We start from the raw sequence: 26,086 nt of genomic DNA, 5'->3' as shown, positions 1-26,086 counted from the left end.
AGTAGATATGGAGAGAATGAGTAAATAGAAATCATTAAATATATAAAGCTAATTAAAATCTTCATATAAAACGGTATACAAAACCCTCAGGTGTCTGAGTTGAAAACTGGAAACAGGCTGCAAAAGCCACAATAATCTTACCTGAAGCCACCGGGATGGTACAGCCTGCGGCCTTCAGCGCTTTAACCGCATCACACACCCTCGCGGGATAAACACAAACGGCTGCGGTCGTGAGGCCTGGGAAAAAAGAGATCATAACAGCCTGCTTCATGGGAAGTTCAACTTGCACAAGAGGCTCTTCATGATTTACACCACACCCTGGCAGAACTCAAAATGAGAGGAGAAATAACTCCCCTTAGACACTGCACCGAATGAAAAAGTTTTGACTCCCCACACTCCTTTCCAGTCCTTGACAACAGGGATCATTTGCTCCTTGTTCAAGTCACGCAATAAAATAATTGTGATGCACCGGTCTTTGAGGTCAACATAATGCCACTTTTTAAAAACTCCTAAGCGGTCAACATAATGGGCTTGACTCAATGAGAATATTTTATTTCATGTAGGTCACATAATCCAGATTTGTACAGCTAACAGACAGGGGATGAAGAAAGTGGATGAGAACCTGACAGGGTAGTATAGCAAAATGATATTTAACTAATCCTCTTCCCTCTCTTGCAGGAAATAATACAAATCTGGATCTGGAGCCCTCATTCAGAGGAATAAGCTCTTAAATTTAAAGAAATCAAATAAAAATCGAACAGCCACTATAAAACAAAGCAAGAACATAGACTCCTACACAGTTGCCCCATTCTTCCCCAGCCTCTCCTCCAAAGTTGTTACTTCAATTTTGTATAACAATGCCTATACGCAGGTGGTGTTTTTATTGTCAACCCCAAAGACACATATTTTCCAAAAGCTGTGGAGTTGTTTAGGTCTATAAATTATCTTCAAATTATTTGGGATAAAATACCTGCATTGGGCCAATGCCACATTTCCAGTTGCAAATTCATTACCAATAAGCACTTTGGAATCACGAAGCATCCCTCCACCAAAAGACATGGCTCCTAAAATCAGCCCAGTGAGTACCATGGCACATGGTCTTGGAAATACCCTTTAGCCTTCCAGACCTTGGTTTCCTCATTTAGAAAAAGGGGATAAACTCTCAAAGGTTGATCCATTCAACCTCCATTCCTAAGATGTTAAGATTCTAAACTTATGGCAACTTTAGAAAGTCCTTTCTTTCATGTATACTAAGAGAGTGAATATAACTTTTTTTTCAAAAGATCTAACCTAATATACGAGCATGCAATATTCCCCATTTGCATTTTATTCTCAAAAGTATTTCATTTACTCACAGAAAATACTTTATGTATGAGATGTGATTATTAAGTAATGAGACTGGCTTTTGCACGTGTGGCTAGGGAATGAGAATCAGTATTTTAGAGTCACTAGACAGAAAATTTCCCACACTGAAGAACTGGAAAGAAAAATAAAGAAACTCTCTACCAGCAACTTTAATCCAGGATGGAAAGAACTGACCTAAAAATGAGACTCAGATTCTCTCCCTGCTGTTTTTCAGAGAAGAATCTCAATTATTTGCCTATGTATACAATTCTCCTGTGGATTTTATTGCTGTTATCATTTTAGCAGATGAATCTTGTCTTAAATCCTCTTAGATTTAGTAATTAGTACTGTAAAGAGGTAAACAGAGACAGATTATACACAACAATGTTACCTTTATCATGCATGTTTAAAGTTCTTAAGAGATCTTCCCGGATTGGATACTTGGCTTTATAACAGAGCCTTTGAACGTTGGAAGATGTGTCATCGCCTGCAAGTGTAGTAAGATCTATAAAGGTAACAGCTTTCAGGAGCCAAGCAGCCTGGTTTAAGAAAAGTAAAAACAAGATTAAAAAAAAAATCATCTCCAACCCAGTTACTTAGTAGGAAATCATTAGACAAACATGGGTGCTAAAATCTGACATCTATACTGTTCTAAGGCATTTCCTTCTCATATGTGATATAAACATTACTCAAGAGTGACCAACAAGAGGAATACTGCATAGAATAAAATAAAAGAGGATTACAGAGGCCTTAAAAATTATTTTTCCCAGGTGCCTGGGTGGCTCAGTCAATTAAGCATCCCACTCTTGATTTCAGCTCAGGTTATGATCTCAGGGTTGTGAGACTGAGCCCTGAACTGGGCTCTGGCTCAGGAGGGATTCTGCTCGAGATTCTCTCTTGCCCTCTGCCCCTCCCCCATGCACATGCATACTCTCTCTCTCTCTCTCTCTCAAATAAATAAAACTTTAAAAAATTATTTTGCCTTCCATGGGTATTCCAAAGTGAAATCCTAATAGATTAAGCCTCCCCACACCAGACCTCTCCATCTTCTCCATTAGGAGCCCCTGAAAGCTACCATATGACAGAACTTGGGAAGAAGAGGGTTTTTGTCTAATATTTTACCTCCAGCCTTGGGATCTGGGATAAGACATTTAAAAAAGAGTCTCTAATTTCTTTGATGTTGTTGTTTTTCACTCTAATTCAATTCCATTTCTAAAATAATACTCATACTTCCTAACTCATTCTAATGAATTTCCTTTTATCTTTCCATTGGAATATTCCCAAGGATGAGCAAAATGTAAAATGTCTTCCTAAAGGATTCAATCACACTATTTTGCTTCACTTGTGACATGAACTCTGAATTCCTTAGTCCTATGACACACATCTCATCATTGGTCAGTATACACTGAAGGGTATGCTGACCACTAGTCCCTATGAAACATCACTTTTTGAGTTTTGGAAAATGCTTTATGAAAATTAATAGTAAGGTAAACACAATGGTCAAAGAAGGTCAACGCTTATGCCTAAGGGCCTCAACAGCAGACACATCAGGTTTCAATGTTACGGCTTAAAAATTAAAATAGAAGACAACCAAAGAAGGTATGTCTAAGGAGCTGAATAAATGTGTTGAGGAAATGTGCCATTTAATTCACTCATGAATAAAGATGCCTCAAATTCATTTGCGGCTTTGCCACTCAAGAGTGATAAGATTTTTAACCTGTTTGGATAAATGTGTTATCTTTCTCCAACCCATCATCATCATATATGAATTATTAAAATAAGTCATGGACAGCTGCAATCTTTTAAGTTTAGATGCATCTTGAGTGAAATTCAATATTGTGGCCTTGAGGGAAGAGACCAGGCATTGTACACTACAGGGGCAGAATGCTCAAGAAGCAACCTTACCTGCCACTCCTTCTTCACGGTTCTGCGAGCCTGGATTTGTTCTGCACGCCTCAGAACCGCGGGTTGATTCACCTGTACTTTGGAGATCCAGCTAAGGTCTAAAGGGGAAAGAAAAACACTTCTTAATAAATATATTCACCTATACATGGTCCTTGAAAAGTTACATCATTTTGCATCAAAGCTCTTTTTAAAGCTTATACTTCTTTTTTGCACAATTACAAATAAAGAACCTTGTTGTAAGAAACCCAATCACAGAAAGGCACTCTACATGTAAAACCGAGTAGTACACTGGGAACCAGAAGCAGACATAGCTATGTCTAACGGGAGGAAAATGTTATGTTATGTTATGTTATGTTAGGAGAATATGTGCTGCGTGCCTCACTTCTGACAGCAAAGACTTATTTGTAAGTGTCCAGTCCAGGAGAACAAATGATTAATAAATCCTTAAGTGAATTAATGTTGGGGCTTAAAGGAATCCTTGATCACTATCCCCCTTACTGACAAGATTTATATCTACTAGAAGCAAGTATGATATAGCCCATTCTTTCCTCAAAAGGGACATTTTCAGAATGTATTAGAAGTTACAACATTTCAACTTGAGTTGTAATATATTTTGGGGAATCAGTTCACTACAAATTGTGACTGTAAACAATGTACTGTAAATGTTTTGTAGTTTTCCCCCAATAAAATTTTTGGGAAAAAGAAAAAAAAAGTTACAACATTGACAGAAGTCAGAAAAAAGGGAAAGGAAAAAAAAAAAAAACAAGGTGTTCAAAATTCTGGGAGATATCTCTATTGCTTCTGTTTTGAAATGCTCTTCCCTACCCTGATCCTACCCTCCATCTCTCCGAGTTAACTGTAGTTTCTATTTTAAACCCAACCCTTAGCTTTTGCGAAAAACACTGCCAGCTCCCCAGATAGAGCTAACATCTGGATACAGGTGTACTACACAACTTGGATTTAGTTCATCAAGGAGTCATGGTAGAATGGTCTCCTGTCCTCACTATATTGTGAGTCATGATCTTACTGTGAGTGACTAACACCAAACACAGGGTATATCTCCATCGTAATTCAGTTTTATCCCCCAATGCTCTACCACATAGGTGACTTCACAGTAAACTGAGCACCTAGCCATTTACCTCCTATAACTAAATTCATTTTTATATCCCTCTAGCACCTTCCTTTTAGAAGAACCTTAAAGAACTATTGTGGAAGAGGAATAGGCCCTAGTTATCCACGACGTTGCTTTCCACGGTTTCGGTTACCTGGGGTCAGGTGCAGTCCAACAAGGGATGCTCCTCCTTCTGAGGTATCAGAAGGTCAATAGCAGCCTTATGCTGCATGCAATGCCTACGTCATTCACCTCATTTCCTCTCCTCAGACAGGCATTTTATCATCACGCCTCATCACAAGAAGGGTTACGGAAATACAATCAAGTATTCAGAGAGAGATCACATTCATGTAACTTTTATTATACCATATTGTTATAACTGTTCTAGTTTATTATTAGTTACTGTTGTTAATCTCTTATGTGCCCATTTATGAATTAAAATTTATCATCAGTGTGTATGAATAGGAAAAAACATAGTTTGGATATAGGGTCCAACACTGTCCAAAGACTCAGACATCCCCTGGGGGTGGTCTTGGAACACATTCCCCACAGATAACAGGGGACCACCGTATACATTTCTCTCTAATATGGGCGGGAAACTGCTGACTGCCTACTGCACTATGGAACAACACAAATAATAACAACAACAACAACAACAATAATAATACAGTATTTGCATCCACCACAAAAATAAAACCATGTTTCTACAAAGACATTCTCTCTCATTTCCAAATGATTCTTCTTATCAATATTAATACTGTAGAAATTCCAAGTCAGAGTCTGGAGTGATTAATAATGATACACTTATTTAAGTATCATTGAATAAGGAGCAAAGTCTGGGAGCTTTTTTTTTCTAATTAAATTATTTTGTTAGCCGAAATCATTTAACAGAACAGATTATTTTTAAAGATTTTATTTTTATTTATTTGACAGAGATCACAATTAGGCAGAGAGGCAGGCAGAGAGAGAGAAGAGGAAGCAGGCTCCCCGCTGAGCAGAAAGCCCGATACAGGGCTCGATCCCAGGACCCTGGGATCATGACCTGAGCCGAAGGCAGCGGCTTAACCCACTGAGCCACCCAGGCATGCCAATAAAACAGATTTTTAACATTTCAATACATTTGTTCCTCCAAGACACTGTATGGTTTCCTGCTCATCTGCTGAGCGAACATCACAGTCCAAGGTCAAGCAAACGATATCTGCCTCTTCTTCCCCATCCAAAGATGGGTTCTAGGTAAAGCCCAAAGAAATAAGACCAGACTCAGCCTAATTTATAAGACCTATAAGAACCCCTCTCTCAAAGAAAGGGAAGATTCTGTTGTTTCTCTTTTATAAAAAAACTATTAATATGAGTGATTAGGTTTATTGTAAAGATTACTTCAGACAGACAGTAAAAATCAGTGAGGCAGAGTCGTGTGAAATATAAGACTCATCACCGAGTAACTGTTGACAGTGGCCAAGAGAGGGAAGCCTATGCTGCGGGGCCATCCTTGATCCATCACATGACCCCTTCTGGACGCCCCTCTCCAACCTCCTCTCTACTTCCCACCCACACGACCACCACAGGAAGCGCAGCTACTGGAGAGACATCTCTGGCAATCGCAAGACCTCACCACCTTGCTCCCTTTGACCTGATAGGACCCCTCTTCTCCCTCTCTATCTCTCCAAGCTGGTGCTGCAGGCTTTCTAATCTACCAGGAGTTCATGGGCAATTATGTCACATTCTGTCTCTGGATCTATGCATGCTGGTTGTTCCTTTTGCCCTTCGTTATCCTGCCAATAGAGTGAACTCCCACCACCCTTTAAGACTTAATTCAAATGCCACCTTCTCTGTAAACTTTTCTGAATCATACAGGTTGAGCTATTCCTTTGCTTTGTTGTACTTATTTCAACTTTATAGTCGACTTTAGTGTAGTCCCCTTATTCCGAATGCACTGATTGGTCAAAATGTTTAGAGTCCCAACAGATTTTTAAAACTCTAAGCAAAGTGCCCACTTGTGGGTGCCATTCAATAAATAAAATAAATGGGTCCTCAAGACCAGAAATTATCAAATTCTGGGTAATATCTTCCCAACTGCTTTTTCTAAAAAAAAAATTTTGTTGTGTTTATTTCCGTTACCCGAGTATTACTAGGGTATAACGAACAAACTGTGTATGTTCAAGATATACATCTTGAGGGGAGGTCTGGGTGGCTCAGTTGGTTAAGCATCTGTCTGTCCTGACCTACTCAGGTCAGGATCCCAGGGTCTGGGACTAAGCCCTGCATAAGGCTCCTTGCTCAGCGGGAAGTCTGCTTCTCCCTCTCCCTCTGCTATTTCCCCTGCTTGTGCGCTCTCTCTCAAAAAAGAAAAGGTATACATCTGTATGGATGAAATAATCACCACAATCAAGCTAATTAGCATATCTACCACTTTACCCATTATCCACTTTTTTTTCTCCTTTTTTGAGTGGGTGGAGAACATTTAAAGTCTACTCTCTCAGCAGATTTCAACCATACAATATTGTTAACAACAGTCACACTGGGGAGGCCTGGATGGCTCAGTGGGTTGAGTGTCCAACTTTTGATTTCAGCTCAGGTCATGAGTTAGGCTCCACGCTCAGCTCGGAGTCTGCTTGTCCCTCTCCCTCTGCTCCTCCCCAGGCTCACTTTCACTCACTCTCTAATAAGATCTTTAAAAAAACATAAAACAATATTCAAGGTGCTGTATATTAGATCTCTGGAACTTATTCACCTTGAATTATGGAACTTCACACCCCAATGCTTCTGATTAAAGAACTTATGGATCTCCACAGGAGAAGCTGGAACTCAAGCATGAGGAAAACCTGAGGGCATCCATCCACCTTAAAAACTAATTTTTAGTACAATTCCCCACCAAAGGTTAGAACCCACGATGCTGGCTCTCACACTTCTCAGACACCACTTGCCAGAGGTCCCCGTGAACCACCTCCTGGAGGATGTAATAGGATTACTTCTCTTGCAGTATCAGCCTCCACTGTTAAAAATATCATTAGCGGTCATAAAATTATCCGGCCCCATATTTAATCCAGCCACAGAATTTGCCTCTGTGACCTCCCATGGTAATGAATTATATAAGTGACTATCTCATTTTATTAGCACTTAATTTGCTACTCTTTAATTTCATCAAATATCCCTTGTTCTCATATTATGGGATCTGGGGAAAAGAAAGGACTGATTGGCCTTTGTTATGTCCTTCATAATTTTTAATATTTTATTCGAGTACCCTTTAGTGTCTTCTTTCCAGGAGAAGTGATTCTAATACACACAATCTCGTCAGTACCATAGAATCTTCTCTTACAGGGGCCAGGAAGGGTTTCAAGTACACGTTCCTTTGGGGAAAAGAGACATGAAGCCATAATTGGAAGGCGATAATACTCTTTTCTCAAAACTGTCCAATGAAAAAATATCCTATTGTGTCTCTTAGTATGTCGTTTAGATGGCTTTTGGGCTCTTCTGTCAGTTATAAATTTGTTCTCAAATACTCTTCTCACAATTTTTTATTATTATTATTGTTCCTATGTCTCAGTAGAGACAAAGCACTTTCCCTACAAATCTACCACATGGTCCTTCCATCACATCCACTGATGTTTCCATGGATGTTCTCGTGCTTCCTCACAATATTCCTAAAACATGTAACACCAAACGATAACTCCATGAAAGGTTTATTTTGTATTTTGATTTTACCTTTGTTCTTAACAGAGAAAGATAAATTGTGATACATTATCAGAGAATTTTTTTCTCCCAAATTTGGGGAAAGAAAGATTAGATTTCCCATGTTTTCTCTTTTCATTCTTTCTGCTTATTTTCAATTCTAATTTTCAATGTCCAGCCACAACTTCCCATAGTTGCAAGTGCCCAGCATAGAAACAGTTGTTCAATAAGCCCCCTGCATCAGAGTACATTTATTTTTTACCTCAGACACTGAAACCAGTGAAATATCAACCCGATCGTGTCTGGCCTTTCAGTCTTAGCCTGGGAAAAGGTTAGCTTGGCAAGAGAAAAGAGCACTGGATGCTTCTGCATGCCTGATCCCTCCAGGCTCAAAAGATACTCAACTTCTATAAATGAGGAGACTCAGCCTTGTCCAGTTCCCACCAAAGATATAACCAGACAGAGACCATGCCTGAAGCTTCATCTTTACTAACTGGTAGAAACAAGACTTCGGGGGTGCCTGGGTGGCTCAGTGGGTTAAAGCCTCTGCCTTCGGCTTGGGTCATGATCCCGGGGTCCTGGGATCGAGCCCCAACATCGGGCTCTCTGCTCGGCGGGGAGCCTGTTTCTCCCTCTCTCTCTGCCTGCCTCTCTGCCTCCTTGTGATCTCTGTCAAATAAATAAATAAAATCTTTAAAAAAAAAAAGAAAAGAAACAAGACTTCGTTTTCTTCGCCAAGTCTAGTCTACCACCCAGTAAGCCCCGGGTGAGCTCTCAAGGGCATCCATGCCCCCAGTGGACACGAGCCAACTCTTCTGAAATGCTGCTGTGAAAGCCCAATCCTTACAACCCAGACAGATGGTCTAGAAACCAAGATACCAACAACTAGACAGCATCAATTGCCACTGCTCAAAGAGCCTTCCTACTCCGACATGTCCCCACAGCTACTCTGACCCTGATCTCCAGTTCCCATCCCACATATCTTCGCCATCCCTAACCAGTATTTAGAATACCAAACCGACGGAACTAGACTTTATGCTTAGCGAAATTAGTCAATCAGAGAAAGACAATTATCATGTGATCTCCCTGATATGAGAAAGTTGAGAGGCAATGTGGGGGGGGGGGAGTTGGGAGGCAGGAAAAGAATAAATGAAACAAGATGGGATCGGGAAGGAGACAAAGCATGAAAGACTCTTATTTTAGTATATATGCTGCTGAAGCAAGCACATATAAGAGACTCTTAATCTCACAAAACAAACTGAGGGTTGCCGGAGGGAGTGGGTAGGGAAAAGGTGGTGGGGTTATGGACATTGGGGAAGGTATGTGCTATGAAGAGGGTAAACCTGGCGACTTATAGACCTGTACCCCTGGAGCTAATAATACACTATATGTTAACAATAAATTTTAAAAATTAAAAAAAAAAAAAAAGAATACCAATCCAAGTTCCAGTGAGCAATGAGTTTACGACGCCCTCTAAAATACTTCAGCACAGATAATCTGGCACAGCGCTGAAGGCCAGCGGGGTCTGCTCACTTGTTCCTTTGGTGCCAACCTTGAATACTCTCTGCTTACACTCCTCTTCCCTCTGGTGGCGTTTCCAGTACGTCTTGTACCCACAGCTACGCGGAGTACAACATTCTCTCAGAACACATCATCATAGCGGAAGAGAGTCTGGATTCACGTTACAAGACATGTGTGCTCTTGGACCTGGCTTCCCCCAGCAGCATCACATGGGGATTTTAAGGCCTCCCTCCTTTCTCTTACCCTTCTTCATCCCTCCTTGAGCCATGAGCCCTTTCCCAGCTATCACTGCTCGCTGCTCTTTACCATTCAATTTCTGTCGATTATTCTCCTTCTCGATCATCTGCTAATGTCTGTGGATTGATCGAGGCCCTAGAAGGAGAACCTCATCACTTATTCTGGCTTCCGCATACTGTCCGTTGCGGTGCCCAGGTTGCCTTCTGTCCCCAGCCTCCAAGGTTCAGCAGCAGGTGGTGGCTGCGGTCATGCAGCTAGAGAGCCACAAGCCATCTGGCAGAGGGAGGGTCGCATGTGCAGTCCTACCACCTCTGCATTTAGCCTTTCTGGCGGGCGGGCTCTGTGCGGCACCATGGGAGACACAGTGCCTGACATAGGTTGCTGCTGTCCTGACAAATCTTGGGAATAATGCCCCAGACTGGGGAGAGCTGAATAATAGAAAATATAAGCCAACACAAGGGGACACAAAGCAATGCATCTAAACAACATTTCCAAACGGTTCCACGGGTCACATCAGTCAGGAATCATTCAGTTAAAAATGAGGAAAACCGACTTCGGTGATTGGACCAAAATGGGATGTTTGTAAAAGCTCAGAGAACTGAGAAGAGATTGGAAGAACAAGCTCACGCAACAGACAGGAAGTGAAGACCACAGGACAGGGACAGAGCTAGAAGAACAAGGCCAGCAAGGAACAGCAACAGCCTAGCCAAGATTTCACGGCCCCGCTGCAGACACCACCACTGCCGCCCACCCCAGCTCATTCAGAACCTCCTGTTCCAGAGGAAAGCATCGGACGCCTGACCCATGCATGCCTAAGCGGGGCAGGGAATAGGGAAGGCCCACTCCTTCCTCTGCAGCGCCTCCAACCTGTTCTACATAGGACAGATAGAATGACCCAACACTACGAGGACGCGTGTTCGTTGCTGGCCAGCCAGAAAAATGAAAGGTTTCCACTACAACGAGCAGTGAGCTTGGGACATGCTAGATGGGTGAGCTTCTCTCGGAGATGCATAGAGCATTGAGTACATGAGACTATCCCAAATTCCCACAGGAAAGAAATCTCTTGACTAGTCTTTAATTCAGCATTTCTCAAACACTTGACTACAAATGGCTTTTTCCCCGGAACATACACAAATGGCTTTTTCCCCGGAACATACGCTTACCACACTGGCCGGACAGTAAGTCAAGTTCAGAGAAAGGGAAGGTCAGAGGAGGCTCATCCAGTTGGCTAAAGAAAAATTCTTTGTAGATAAAGTGGGGATGAGAGACTGACGCTACGGCGGAGGTTCTCGGTCTAGAGACGTCTTTGGCTGACGCAGCTGGCGGTGGGAGAGGGCCACCCGCACCTGGTGGGCAGAGGCCACGGATGCAGCTAAACACCGTGCAATGTACAGGTCAGTCTCTCAACAGTCTAAGTGCCTGACATTAAGCTTTGGATTGCTGACACATCCATTTCAAAGCACATCCATCCTGAATAAGCACATGGCCAGCGGTATGACACAGCTACTAACAAACCAACCAACAAGGAACTAGACAGCCCCCACGCATGAAGGTTCCTCTTTCAGAAAGCCCTGGGTAACTGAAAGAACTGCCTGCTTGAGCGACCCTGCTTCCCCTTCACATGCCCCAACCCCTGCTCTTTTGCTTTAAATTAGCCAATAAAGAGTTAACCCCTCAAACCTTAGACATCCCACTCTCAGACCCCAAGAAATACTCAGGTCTTTGCATGTGTGGGCCCGCTGACTCTTTCTACCTGAAACCTCACAGCACAGCCTTCGGGCATGTCAAGCACTCTCCAGGACTTGTGAGGAGGACATCCTGATCCTCAGGGTTCACTGATGGTTTTTGCTGAACTGTGTGTCCTAGGGTCACACTAAGAACTGCAAGAGACAGCCTACCCGTAAGTTAGGAGCCTCAGTAGGGGAACTATCTATTGAATTTGCCACAAACAACGGCCCAAGTGAGCACCACAGGCATTCCTAATCAAGGGCGCTGCCTTCACCTGGTCCCCAATGTCAATAGTGCCATGGCTGAGAAACCTTCCCAGAGGATGGGCAGGATTTAGGAAAAGTAAAGAGGAAGCTCTGAAGGTTTATGGGGAGCAGGAGTATCAGAGGCAGAGGCAAGTTGGCTCTATTTGACTCACTGTGGCTTATTTGTTAAAATTCTGAAGTACTAGGCAAAAGAGTCTAGATCTGTGCTATCCATCAATATCCGCTGGACACATGTTACCATCTGAGCATCTGAAATGTGGAAGAGTCCAATTTGAGACGTGCTTTAAATGTAAAGTACTCCGCAGATTTTAAAGATTTAGTACAAAAAACAAAAAACAAAATATCTGTGTAATTATGTTTTTTCATTTTGGGGTTTCTAAAGCCCAGCAGGGTACCCAATGCAAAGCTTGAATTCACAACCCTGAGATCAAGGCCGGAGTTGAGATCAAGAGTCAAATGTTCAACTGACTGGGCCTCCCAGGCACCCCTCTCTAATTTGTTTTGATAGTGATTATACAATGAAAATAAAATATCTGGGATATAGTTGGTTAAATAAAATGCTAATAAAATTATTTTCACCTGTTTCTTTTTATCTTTTATAACGTGCACTCTAGGAGATCTTAAATTACTTTGTGTTGCACATTATATTTCTATTAGACAACACTGGTCTAAACTTTATCCCGTAAGTGATCAGAGCCACTGAAGATTTCCAAACTGGGCTGTAACAGAATTAAAGAAGTATTTTCTAAAAATAATCAGCATACAGAATATGTCCCACAGAAATGCTTACACAAATATGCAAGTGCAAATATGAAAAGGTATTTATGGTGGCATTGTTGTAAGTGACACCAAGATCCATGATTGCTTCAAATAGAGCAGATCCATAATACAGAACATGACCCAGCTATTTAAAAGAATGAGGTACATCAGTAAGTACTGTCATGGAAAACTGATTATGATACTTTACTCAGTGCAAACAAGTAGACTGCACAGCAGTGAATTTCTAAAATAAAACTGTTTATAAAAACAAAAATACAAGTATAAAACATATATCTGTTAGTACCGGTGCAAAATATAATAGAATATATACCAAATTGATAGAAGAGTTTCTCTTCAGAGCTAGAATTACATAAGATTTCTACTTTCTTTCTTTCTTTATATAGTTCCATAACACTGAAAATTTTTACCAAGAGCATGCATTACCTTATTGAGCAGTAAAAACAAAATATACTTAACTCTTTTGAATTGAGAGGCATTGCCAAGCAGCAATGTGCAGTACAGGTAGAAAGAGACTACAGTAGGTAGACCAGCAAGATGGCTGTCGCTGTGGTCCAAGCATCAGCATCGTACAACACTTCCCTGGGGCATTTCACACCCTAAACCTGTCATGACCAAACTCTGCCATGGAGTCCTTTCATGAGTCCAGCCTGACTTAGCTGCATGATGCCAGGCAGAAATGACAACCTCAGAACGCCACCATCACTGCTCCCATAGAAAAGATCACTAAAACATTAGCACCCCAGGCCACCAGACAGAAACTATTATATAATTCCTAGCTGAAACAAAGATCACACGTGGGAGAGATAGGCCCAGACTGGCCTACCCACAGCAATGCCCTTCCCCATCGTTAGGGAGTCTATGGAGCCAAAGGTCCAGACTTTCCCTAAGATCACACCCTCCTTCCAGTCCAAAGTGCAAGGTGCACAGGATCTATGGGGGTCTTCGACCCAAAGTCAGTATCTTACACTTAAGATATAAGAAAGGTTAGGGACTTTGCTCCTAGAAAGTTTGGTCAATACACATCTTTCTCCCCCCTCTTGTGCTTTCTCTCTCTCTCAAATAAACAAATAAAATATTTAAAACAAAACATAAGGAGGGGTGCCTGGGTAGCTCAGATGGTTGAGTGTCTGCCTTCAGCTCAGGTCATGATTGTGGAGTCCTGGGATCATGTCCCACATCGGGCTCCCTGCTCAGCAGGAAGCCTGCTTCTCCCTCTCACTCTGCCATTCACTCCGCTTGTGCTCTCTGGCTCTACCTCTCTGTCAAGTAAGTAAAAGAAAATCTTCTAAAAAATAAGAAAGCAAGCAATAAAACCATCAACCTGTGTTCTAGGCAGAGAATAGAGCAAATGCAAAAGCCCTAAACTAAGAGTGAACATGTCATATTTGCGGCCAAGCAAGGACACAGGTGTAACTGGAAGACAGTAAGCAAGCAGGACTGGGCGTGGTAGAGTCAAGTCAGAGATGCAGGGCAAGGACCAATCAGGAAAATGCTCTCCAAACCCTGTGTCATGACCCATAGACATGTCACGGAATCAAGTTTGTCAGCTGCAACTAGTACTCTTCAAAAAGAAGAAGAAACAATAAAATGGAATATATTAGGACATCTTATATGCAATACAAGTAAGGGTCACTTACAAAAATTTTGTTTCAATTATACATACGTAGGCCTGTATGGTGCTGCAATATAAAATACACGGAGGGCACCTGGGTTGCTCAGTGGGTTAAGCCTCTGCCTTCGGCTCAGGTCATGATCTCAGGGTCCTGGGATGGAGCCCCATATCGGGGCTCCCTGCCCAGCGGGGAGCCTGCTTTCCCCCTCTCTCTGTCTGCCTCTCTGTCTAATTGTAATCCCTCACTCTGTCAAATTAAAAAAATATATTTTAAAAAAATAAAAATAAAAAATAAAATAAAATACACGGCCTGTTGTGAGGCAGGGCCCTTAAGGTTTGAAAGCCCCTCAAGAAGGACTTTTTTTTAGCATGGAAAGGACATCAGATGTGAGACAGGAAGTCTTCAGAGAACCCTGTGCAGAGGAATGAAATGCTCTGATTTAGATTTACATTTTAAAAAGTCCCCCTGGCTGCTAAGGGGAAGCCAATTAGGCGGCTCAAGCAACAGCAAGCGGTAGCTTGAACCAGAACAATAGTCGTGGGGAGGGGAGGACGGTCAGAACCTCATCAGGACACTGACTGCAGCATTTGTACTCTGCCTTCAAACACATAGGAGCTGCTCATTCTCCGGTCTGGAGAGTAAGCAGTCTGGGAAAAGCTGATATTCCAGAAGCAGCTTCAAGGTTCACAGAGCACAAAATTCAAGCAAGAGCCCCTTCTGCTCTGGACCCACAAATATGCTCAGGGAAGTCTCTGTGCGGAAGAGTCCACAGACTGGGACAAAGCATCAGGGCCATCCCTCTGCCTCCAGGCCCTGACCACTGCCGTAAAATTGACCACTCTTCCCAGTCTGGTCCCACCTGCTGAGCTTCTGGTCCTCACTACGATGACCCCCATCACCCTGGTTTGCCCAGGTTGTGCCCCACTTGCCCTCTCCTGTCCCATCCAGTTTAGCATTTGCTTCTATATTTCATTTTTTAATAAAAACATAAGTCAGGCTGGGTTTCACAGACATTTCTACCACATTTTCCGGTCATAGTATAAGAGGAAAGTGCAGTGAACAGAGACTTCATTGGAACATGTGGTTCACTCAGTAAGAGAAAACACAATTCTTCCCCATTTCCAGACATAGCAAAGCTAACTCTTCGCATGGAGGGCCACTCACTGACCCTTGAGGGTACTTGCAATATTTGTGGCTAGCGACGGCTGACTCCTCCCAGTCTTGGTGGTGGTACCAGTATGCAGTGTGTATCTTAAGTCATTTGAATATCCCAGCCAGTCGTGCCCTTGCCTGGGCCCAAGCCCCCAAGAGACACAGACACACCACCGCACCAGGTAGGGCATGAGAAGTGGGAGAACCTGTAGGTAAGGTGACTAAGCAGTACGTGTGGGGAATATCTAGATTCCTAGAGGGGAACCAACTGAAAGCAATGCTTTTGTCGTTTTTATATCTTATAAATCTAAACCTATATAGGGTTACCCTTTCATTTTAAGGGGAAAAAAAATCCATTAGCAACAATGAGCTCCAAAAAAGGGAGCTTAATGAAATATTAAATTCTGAATTTCCATTTCTCAGAAAAGTTGATGATCTGTAATTTGCACAAAATGCTTTTCAACATTTATCACGTGCCAAAATAGCTCTACAGAGATATCACTGACTCCAAGACCCAAAGCTGCTAACAAGCATCTTTATACGCTGCAAAAATTAGCAGTTAAGAAGCCTGCGCTTAAAGATGGCAATTTAACACAGCCTCAGAAGATGTGGTTACAGAAGGCTCTGAAGCATGACTTTCCAGTTAGATAAAATGAGCATGGATGGTCCCCAACTTATGATGATTCATTTGACAACTTTTCAATTTTACAATGGTATAAAAGCAATACACATTCAGTAGAAACCAGAATTCCAGTTTGGAATTTTGACCTTTTCCCAGGCTAGTAACATGTAGTGGGATCCTCCCTCATAATGTTGGGCAGCAGCAGTCACAGCTCCCAGCCGGCCATGAGGTCACTGTGGGGAACCACCGATCCAGTGACAACCATCCTGTACCCACAACTACCATTCTGTTTCTCACCGTCAGTACAGTATTTAATATATTTTATATATACACATATGTATATTTAATATATGAGCTACTCAACACTTTACTATAAACTAGGCTTTGTGCTAGATAATCCTGCCCACTTGCTAAGGTAAGTGTTCTCAGCATTTTTAAGGTAGACTCGCCGAAGCTATGATGTTTGGTGCATTATTGTACTAATTACATTTTCGACGTACAATATGTTCAACTTATGACGGGTTTATTAGGACATGACCCCACCATTAAGTCGAGGAAGATCTGTCCTCTAAATACAGTTCATTTTTACATCCAAATTTCCTAGTATATGTATACTAAAGATTACCACTTTTCTATCAGAGGCAAAGGTCCTTCAAAGAGAAAATCTGTTAAATTAACTCAAATACTGGCTCATTTTAAAACTCTAATTTATCAAATAAAAAAATTTTTTAGAAGTCTATTTTGTTGGAGGTGAACATCTGACATCATTTTGACTGCCCCTGTAAATTCAAAGAAGTTGGTGTTAAACATATAATTACTTGATTTTGCAGTGATAACATGGATATGAATTTTGTTGGAAGATAGTATCATGATAAAAACAATTTTCTTATTAAGAAAGTTATGAAGCAGAAATATACTTGGATATGGTTGTGACAGACATATAATTTATCATTTCATTCAAATAAACTTCCATATTGTAATGAAGTACAAGCTGTAGCTGTCAAATTTTAAGTATTTTATATATACACACAGAATAAGTGAACTACCTGATCTTGGTGAGAAAGCTGATGTCTAATTAAAATTAAATACTTCTTCTTGGCAGTAGGTACTATCTCTTTACTGATCATGATCAGTTGAGTATTAGAAAGACTCGACTCTTGGAAGAACCATTTTGTCAGTCAATCTAAGCAGATGTACAATTAGTCCTGAACTATTTGGTAAATCAGACCTTTAAAGTTGGCTTTATTGTTTTTGAAAATCAGTTGAAAATCTTTTTTTTTTTTTAAACCTGTTATGTAAATAAAACACCAAAGGCTTCCAGCTTTTGAAACTTCATGAACCACAATTACTGATGACAACTGTTTGTAAACACTGTAAACAGGAAGACACTAAAATGTATCCCCACAGAAGTAAAGACAAGATTTCAACAAATTAAATGAGGGCATTTCAACCAGTAAACAAGGCTTAGTTTCAAAATTCTAAAATTGCACTTTGGAACACCACAATTTATCTGTTTTGACGATCCACTGCTGTACAACCAATCACCACAGAATGTCCTGGCTAAAATCAGCAACCCCTTTATCGTTTGTCCTGATTCTGTGGGTTGCGGGAGGCTGGAACATGCAATATGGCTTCACTCTCATACCCAATGCCTTGGAGAAAGCAGCTAAATGACTGGGCTCTGCTGGGACGCTAGGTGTCCTTCTCCTTTTCCTTCTCCGTGGAGGACCAGAACCTCTTGAGTTCCAGGTACCTTCTTCAACAAGGTAGCTGAACCTCTTACAAGGCAGCTCAGGGCTCCCAAAATTATACAAACAGCTGTTAGAGCCTCACCTCTGCTGTACCCTATTGGTCAAAGTGAGTCAAGGGCAGCCTGATGCTGTCAGGGACGACAGTCCTAGAGACCTGGTCCATCTCTGGAGGCTAGGTACCACCAACTTCTATTTTAAATAGGATACATTTATATTCTGTACTAGGAAGAAATGAAATTCAGAGGGCTTGAGATTTTACAGTATTTGGATTTCACAAAACATTCAAAAGAACCTTAAATGGAGACATTTTATTTGACAAGTTTCATCTTATAAAAATACATATTATTTTGCCTTGGCATAGAGGAGAAATACATTAGCTGTGAAATAAGTTGTGCCAAAATATTTATACATTTCAATTTTTTAAAAAACGAGAACGAAGAACAACCTCTATTTAGAGAATTAGGTCAAAGCTTACAGGATACCACAGCATCCATAGAGAAAATATTTTCTCAATTAGAAATATTATGCTCTATAGAGAAGAATTAATTGAAAGTGTCAAGAATTTCAAATTCAGGGGTGCCTGGGTGGCTCAGTGTGTTAAAGCCTCTGCCCTCAGCTCAGGTCATGATCCCAGGGTCCTGGGATCAAGCCCTGCATCGGGCTCTCTGCTCAGCAGGGAGCCTGCTTCCTCCTCTCTCTCTCTGCCTGCCTCTCTGCCTACTTGTGATCTCTGTCTAATAAATAAATAAAATCTTTTTTAAAAAAAAGAATTTCAAATTTAAAAAACATAAAATGCAACTTTAAAAAAATTGACAAACATTTTAATTATTTAAAGAATTTTTTCAATGTTCTTCAAAAAGATACCAATGACATAACAGATTGATAACAGCTCAGAAACTGGTTAAAGGAGAGCAATGACTCAACTTATGTTGTTTTATGTGTTGAGATAAATTAAGACAAATACATTATTTTGGCTTTGATGCACATGACTGTATTTTTAGAATGAAGTAGGTTTTTTAAGTTTTTGAATAAAACTATTTTCTCTTGAATAGGTCACTACAAATATAAAAACAATTTGTCAGTCAATAAATAAATATTTTTGATATCATTTTAAGTATTTTAACTCTTCTTTTCATGTCCAAAGTATTCTAGTTTGCCCGCGAGGTCACCCCTATCAAAACTCCTACTCTATGTCACCCTGAGCAACTTACCCAAGCCTTTCAAACATACAACCTTCCTCTGGGCTCCACTGGAAGCTTAATAGATAATACACAGTTTCAATTCTTACCCAAATCAGTCGCCAAATATTTAGGTGTTTACTATGTATTATGCACCAGCCCATAATCTAGTGGTTACCTTGCACTGTTTGTTGAACTATTCTGATGTTGCCAACACGAGGAGCTTCCTCAAAGCTAAGAGACTCAGACCATTTCATTAGTATACAAATTTCTACCTCCCCAAGTCCGGCTCTCCCTCATTGCACATAAATGACATGCAAAAAATCATCTATAAACATTTGAGGAACCAATGATAAAAACATATAGATTATAGGGGCACCTGGGTGGCAAGCCAGATGAGCAACCAACTCTGGATTTCAGCTCAGGTCGTGGTCTCAGGATTGTGAGATCGAGCCCTGTGCTGAGCTCTGCACTCAGCGTAGAGTCTGTATACAATTCTCTCTCCCTCTTCCTCCTGCCCTCCCTGCTGTATTCTATCATTCTCTCTCAAATAAATAAATCTTTTTTAAAAACCCACATAGATTATAGAGAAAGGGGACTGACAGTTTGAGGAAGCCTTGATACAACAGAACAAAAGAACTACAACCATTCACTTAACCAAGATTCATCACACAGCTACTATCTGTTGAGAAAACCTCAGAAGGAAGAGACCTCTGGGGACAGGGAAGAAGGATTCAAAAACAGCAAAGACTGTGGAACAGTACTGGCATCTGAGAGGAAGGGAGAAGAAAAATGTGGGACTTAACACAAAGAATCAAATTAAAATAAACTACATTCTTTTGCCACACTTAATGAAATAATTGATACAGGCAGCATCTGCTGGGACAGTAAATCTCTACGTAGGACCAGGACTTTTCCTTTTCCAAGTGCCCTCCCCAACAGGGTAGCTGAACCTCTTACAAGGCAGCTCAGGGCTCCTGAAATCATACAAACAGCTACTGAAGCCTCATTTCTGTTGCATTCTATTGGTTAAAATGAGCCAAGGGCAGCCCAAATCAATGCTGCAGGGGAAATTAATCCCAGAGACCCAGATACAAAAGACCCTGAGTGAAAAGTTTGTGGGGACCCAGATATTCACATGGTATGGAAGTATGACCGCATACATTACTTGCAGGTCAAAAGGGGTAAAGTGAAGGGGTGTCTGGGTAGTTCAGTCATTTAAGTGTCTGCCTTTGGCTCAGGTCATGATCTCAGGGTCCTGGGACTAAGCCCAGCATCCAGCTTCCTGCTCAGTGAGCAGCCTGCTTCTCCCTTTCCCTCTGCTGCTCCCCCTGCTGGTGCATTCTCGCTCGCGCTCTCTCTCTCTCTCTTTCTCTCTCAAATAAATAAATAAAATCTTTAAAATAGGGGGTGTAAACTGGAATTACACGATTGGCAGATGCAGCTATAATCTCCTTAAACAAATGATCAAACTTAATATTACAAATAGGGGGATAACCAGACACTCAATATGACCCTTATGATATAAAATACACAGCATCACTTATGAAGTATTCTTACCAAAACTGTTTAATCTGAATCTAATCAGGTTTTAAGAACGTGATAGCTAATTTTATATGTCAACTTTGGGCCACAGGATGCCCAGGCATTTGTTTAAACATAATTTCCATGTGTCTCTTACAAGAGTGTTTCTGGACGGGATCGACACTTGAATCAGTAGATTGAGTAAAGGAGGTTGTCTTCCCCAAAGTGGCTGGGCATCATCCAAACTGCTGAAGGCCTGAATAGAATAAAAGGCTGAGTAAGAAAGCATTCTTTCTGCCTCACTGTCTTTGAGCTGGGACACTGGTCTTCTCTTGCCTTCAGACTTGGACTTGGACCAGAACTTACACCACTGGCTCTTCTGGTTCCCAGGCTCTCAGACTCAGACTGGACCTTACACCATCTGCTCACCTGTATCTTAGACCTTTGCACTAGGACTAGAACTGATACCATCTCCTGGCTCTCTGTCCTTCATTACTTGGACTAGAACTGCAGCATTGGCTCTCCCAAGCCTCTAGCTCACCAACAGCAGAGCTTGGACTTCTCAGACTCCATCATCATGTAAGCTAATTCCTTATATTAACTCTCTTCATCTGTATTTGTCTCTCTATTCATATATGTACTGATTCTAGAGAACCCAAACTAAGATACGACTTCCAAATTAAAGGAAATACAGAAGAAGAGAAAAAAAAATGAGTTAAATGACTCACGAGGCAATAATCAGATAAATCCTAAAGTTGGGGCTCCTAACTCCTAATTAGGTTAGATAACTCCTAATCATCAAATGATGGCAGTGAAAGAAATGAGTGTTATTCCCAATAAAGGGAGACAAATACAACAATTGAATATAATGTATAGTCTTTACTTAGATCCTGGCTTGAACAAACCAGGTACAAAATACACTTTGGGGACAAGTGAAGAAATGTAAATAAAGACTTGGTATTAGATAATATCAGGGAATTATTTCAGATTTGGTTATTGTGACAATGATAGTGTAAGAAAATATCTTTACTCCCTAAAGACACAAACAAGTATTTATAAATGAAATGTCACAACGTCTATAATTTTAATTTAAAATATCTCAGAAAAGAATCGCCAAAGCAAACTGAAAACCACTAACAGCTATTACGTCTAGGTGACTGGTTTCTATTGGTGATTTTCCATGAGTTTTTCTGCTTTTCAGAATGCTTGAAATTTTTAGTAACTAAAGGAAATGGTAAACAAAGACAAGCTAAAATGAATAACGTAATGACTAAGGGAAACTGTGAGAGTCTCCAAAACTGCCTGCAGTGACCCTTCTCTCCTGTATTCATGCTCCTTCCACAATGAAGAGGACTGACCTAGGTGACCATTAAGATACTCGGGAAATACCAGGGCACCTGGGTGGCTCAGTGGGTTAAGCCGCTGCCTTCGGCTCAGGTCATGATCTTAGGGTCCTGGGATCGAGTCTCACATTGGGCTCTCTGCTCAGCAGGGAACCTGCTTCTCTCTCTCTCTCTCTCTCTCTCTTTCTGCCTGCCTCTCCGTCTACTTGTGATTTCTCTTTGTCTGTCAAATATATAAATAAAATCTTTAAAAAAAAATTGTTAAGATACTTGGGAAATACCAATGTGTGACTTCCAACATTTGCTAATAAAAGACATGGTGTGGGTCTTGCCTTCTGTTCTGTATCACTCTCTTTGGGAGAAGCCAGGTGCCATGTCACAAGGACACTCTGGTACCTCTAGCCTGAGGGCCACATAATGAAGAGTAGAAGGCTCTAACCAGTCGCCAGCACTAACCTACCAACCACAGGAGGGAGCCACTTTGAAAGTGGAGCTCCAGCTCCAGGCAACCTTCAGATAACTATGGCCTTGGGCTGGTCACTTGGTCACTTGACTACACCCTTATGAGAGACCCCACCAGAACCACACAGCTAAACCACGCCCAAGTTCGATCCCTCAAACTGTGAGGTAATACGTGGTTATTGTTTTAGGTTACATGGTTATGTTTTAGGTAATACATGGTTATTGCTTCAGGTTGCAAAGTTTGGGGGCCACTCATTTCACAGTAATACATAACATACAAAAACCAATATGAAAAGTTGCCAGTAACAAACAGTGTCACAAGTATAAAATGGCAAACTAAGAGTCATTTTTCCCCCAAACTTTTTTTTTTTAAGGATTTTATTTATTTATTTGAGAGAGAGCAAGAACGAGAGAGAGAGACCATGAGCAGGTGAGAGGCAGAGGGAGAAGCAGGCTCCCCGCTGAGCCGGGAGCCTGATACAAGGCTCCATCCCGGGACTTCAGGATTACAACCTGAGCCGAAGGGAGACGCTTAATCGACAGAGCCACCCAGGCACCCCTTTTTGCCCAAACTTTAAAATGTAAATATTTAACCCTCCATTAACAGAAATGTATACATCAAATTACACTGAAACTGTTTGTACAGGAATCTATACATTTAGATTAGTACACCTCACTATATATATATATATATATATATATACACACACACACACACACACACACACACACACACACAGTATGAATGCATGTTTATGCATTTCCCCCTGACACACACACACACACACACACACACACCCCTACAAAAAAATTCATATGTTGAAACCTAATCCCCAGTATAACAGTATTTGAAGGTAGGACTCTTGGGAATTGATTAGTCATGAGAATGAAGCCCTTAGAATGGGATTAGTGCTCCTATTAAAGAGGCCCCAGAGAGATCCCTTGGCTCTTTGCCATGTGGGGTTTTAGAGAAAAGGCAGCCATAGACAAGGAAGTCAGTCCTCATCAGAAGACAGATCTGCTGGCACCTTGATCTTGGACTCGCCAGCCTCCAGCACTGTGAGAAGTAAATTTCTGTTGCTTATAAGCCACTCAGTCTATGGTATTTCTCTTACAGCAGCCTAGACAGGCTAAGACATACTTCAATTAAATTTCCTTTCAAACACTAATGAAACTCTAGATGTGGTGGACACACATGTTTTTAAATTCAGCCTAATTTATTTACAAGGTTTGTGTATTTTTTTTAGCTTTTCAAAACTTGATATCCATCCACTGTTTTTCTAAACTATCTTCCAAAGAGTTCTATTAGCACTGAAAATATCAGGCACTGTAATAAAACTGGCATCAACCAATGACGGACCTCTCGAGGGAATGAACAGCAGCTTTTCACGGGCATTTTTTTTAAACTATTGTTTAAATATGTTCAAATCGATGAAAAAAAGCTACTTTTTACTCTGTTGGCATTTTTCTTAAACTCTTAAGGGAAGCATTATCAAAAGGTTTTTCAGAAACTAAGTATTTCTACTAGGTTCCCAGTATGAAGCATTTCATTAACTATTTCAAAGAACTCTTAACCTGCCAGGTTGGAACACTATATAGTTTTCCTCAGCAATTCACATATCAAAGCTGTTTCAGAAATGTACTCCTGGCTTGAATCAAGAAGTGAAAGAAAGCGACAGTTAAACTGCCCAATAGTTTCCCACCTGTTTCTTTTTTAATTTACTATAGTTCCAAGTGAGTTTACAGTAAAACTTCAACAGTACAGTGGTAATAACCCGAACCCATCAGCTATCTGCTGGGGACTAATGCTGGACTAGCAACGAATCGGAGATTCACAGGCTCCTGGGGGTGTCAGCTCTGGGTACATAGCACTACCCTGGAAAAAAGGAAGTCCACATTCTGGCTCTGGGATTGCATCATGATTAAACTTGGAATTGGAAAACTATGGACAACTGTTAATGATGCACCAATCCCATGCCAGGCACTCAATAGGTGTCCTTCAAGGTCTTCTCCCAGTTTAGCTAATTTAACAATGTAGTTCTTCTCTGATTGCTTTAACCACAGGCATCATGCAATCAATTGAACAGCAAGCATGACATTATAGAGGGCATGGCAGTGCCAACCAAGGCAAGAGACTGGGTGCTAGCTCCAACTCTGTCATTACAAGAACTCTAGGCTGGCCAGAGGTTTCAACAAGCCAACCTTCCCTGAGAGATTAGTAGAAATTAACCACAGGTCAAGGAGAAGGAAGACATTTCAACTACTGAGTATAGTTTGAAGGAAGACCAATACGGGAATGGTTATAGCCTGTTCCCAGAACACTAATAATGGCAAAAGAGTGTCAGAGTAAATATATGGTCACCCAGGTAAGGTGGTACCAGGTCACGGAGAACACTGAAATTCAGACACAAGACACTCCAGACTTGAAATACCATACCAGTATTAATTTATTTGAGCAGTTGGTATATATGGTAAATGGAAAAAGGGAAAAACCGTAGCCAAAATTCTCCCAGTTCTGTATAATGAACACTTAACTTCTTTAAAAACGTGGAAAGGATGGGGCACCTGGGTGGCTCAGTGGGTTAAAGCCTCTGCCTTTGGCTCAGGTCGTAATCCCAGAGTCCTGGGCTCTCCACTCCACGGGGAGCCTGCTTCCTCCCCTCTCTCTCTCTGCCTACTTGTGATCTCTCTCTCTCTCTCTGGCAAATAGATAAAATCTTTAAAAATAAAAAAATTAAAAATAAATAAAAATGTGGAAGGGAAAAACTAAAGCTTAATTTAAAATGGTTAAAAGAGGGGTGCCTGGGTGGCTCAGTGGGTTAAGCCTCTACCTTCAGCTCAGGTCACGATCTCGGGGTCCTGGGATCAAGCCCCGCATTGGGCTCTCTGCTCAGCAGGGAGCCTGCTTCTCCCTCTCTCTCTGCCTGCCTCTCTGCCTACTTGTGATCTCTCTCTCTGTCAAATAAATAAATAAAATCTTTTTTTAAAAAAATAATCAAATCAAATCAAATCAAATGGTTAAAAGAAGGGCACCCGGCTGTCTTGGTCAGAAGAACATGAAACTCTTGATCTCTGGGTTGTGAGTTCGAGCCCCACGTTAGCTGTAGAGATTACTTAAATAAATAAAACTTTAAAATAAATAAATTAATTAAATGGTTAAGGTAAAAAGGTAAACCAAATGGGTAGGCTCTTTTGCCTTTGATATCAAATTATAATGTCAAATGAAGACAAAAATAAAATGGGGATATCCTGAAGGGATATTCCGAACAAGTGTAACTTAGAAACCTTACATGCATTCTCTAAGGTAGAGATGGTGTCTGAGAAGGCAAGAGCAGCATTCTAAGCAAAACATTGAGGGGAAATAACTCAAATTTAGTTCATGAATAATAAAAAAAATTTTTTTTTTAACATAGAGACAGAACAAAGGCTGAAAGCCAGGCTAGAAACATATCATGAAAGGTGAAGACTGGAAGATTAACATTAGATTGAATTTAACACAATAGACAAATGGAAGACATTGAAAGTTTTAAACCTGGAAAGTATAATACTAGTGCCTTAGTATTCTAAAGGTAAATTCAAAAGTTCTTCAAGCCATCTAAATACTTAGGTAGAAGCAATAGCTAATCTAAATTTCACTATCTACTTAAAACTACTCTAGTTGGCCAGATTACCATTATGAAACCAAAAACTTGTGATATCTGGAAGGCAAAGTCAACAAAGAACTCAATACAGATTAACAAGAAAATATATGACTTATCTAAATATTCAAGTTTTCATGAGAAGTCGAACTTCACATGCCCAGTGTGGTAAGTTTAAATCCTGATTTCTAAACAAAAATTTACTCTAGGTCTTCAATGCCTTTATTACATATCTGAAAAAG

General features: G+C 40.9%; 1 protein-coding gene across 1 annotated transcript in view; it reads right to left on the bottom strand.

Annotated features, from left to right (window-relative positions):
* DERA (deoxyribose-phosphate aldolase) overlaps positions 1-26,086 on the bottom strand; it is a 114,972-nt gene that overhangs the window by 64,504 nt on the left and 24,382 nt on the right. Inside the window, exons 2-4 of the mRNA XM_082742397.1 lie at positions 3,250-3,347; positions 1,736-1,883; positions 142-237 (exon numbers count right to left, since the gene is read on the bottom strand). Coding sequence (XP_082598523.1) covers positions 142-237; positions 1,736-1,883; positions 3,250-3,347 — 342 coding nt within the window. The remainder of the gene's footprint in view (positions 1-141; positions 238-1,735; positions 1,884-3,249; positions 3,348-26,086) is intronic.

Source organism: Mustela nivalis (assembly GCF_964662115.1).
Source record: "Mustela nivalis genome assembly, chromosome: 7".
NCBI lineage: Eukaryota > Metazoa > Chordata > Mammalia > Carnivora > Mustelidae > Mustela > Mustela nivalis.
This window is presented reverse-complemented; position numbering and strand designations above follow the sequence as displayed.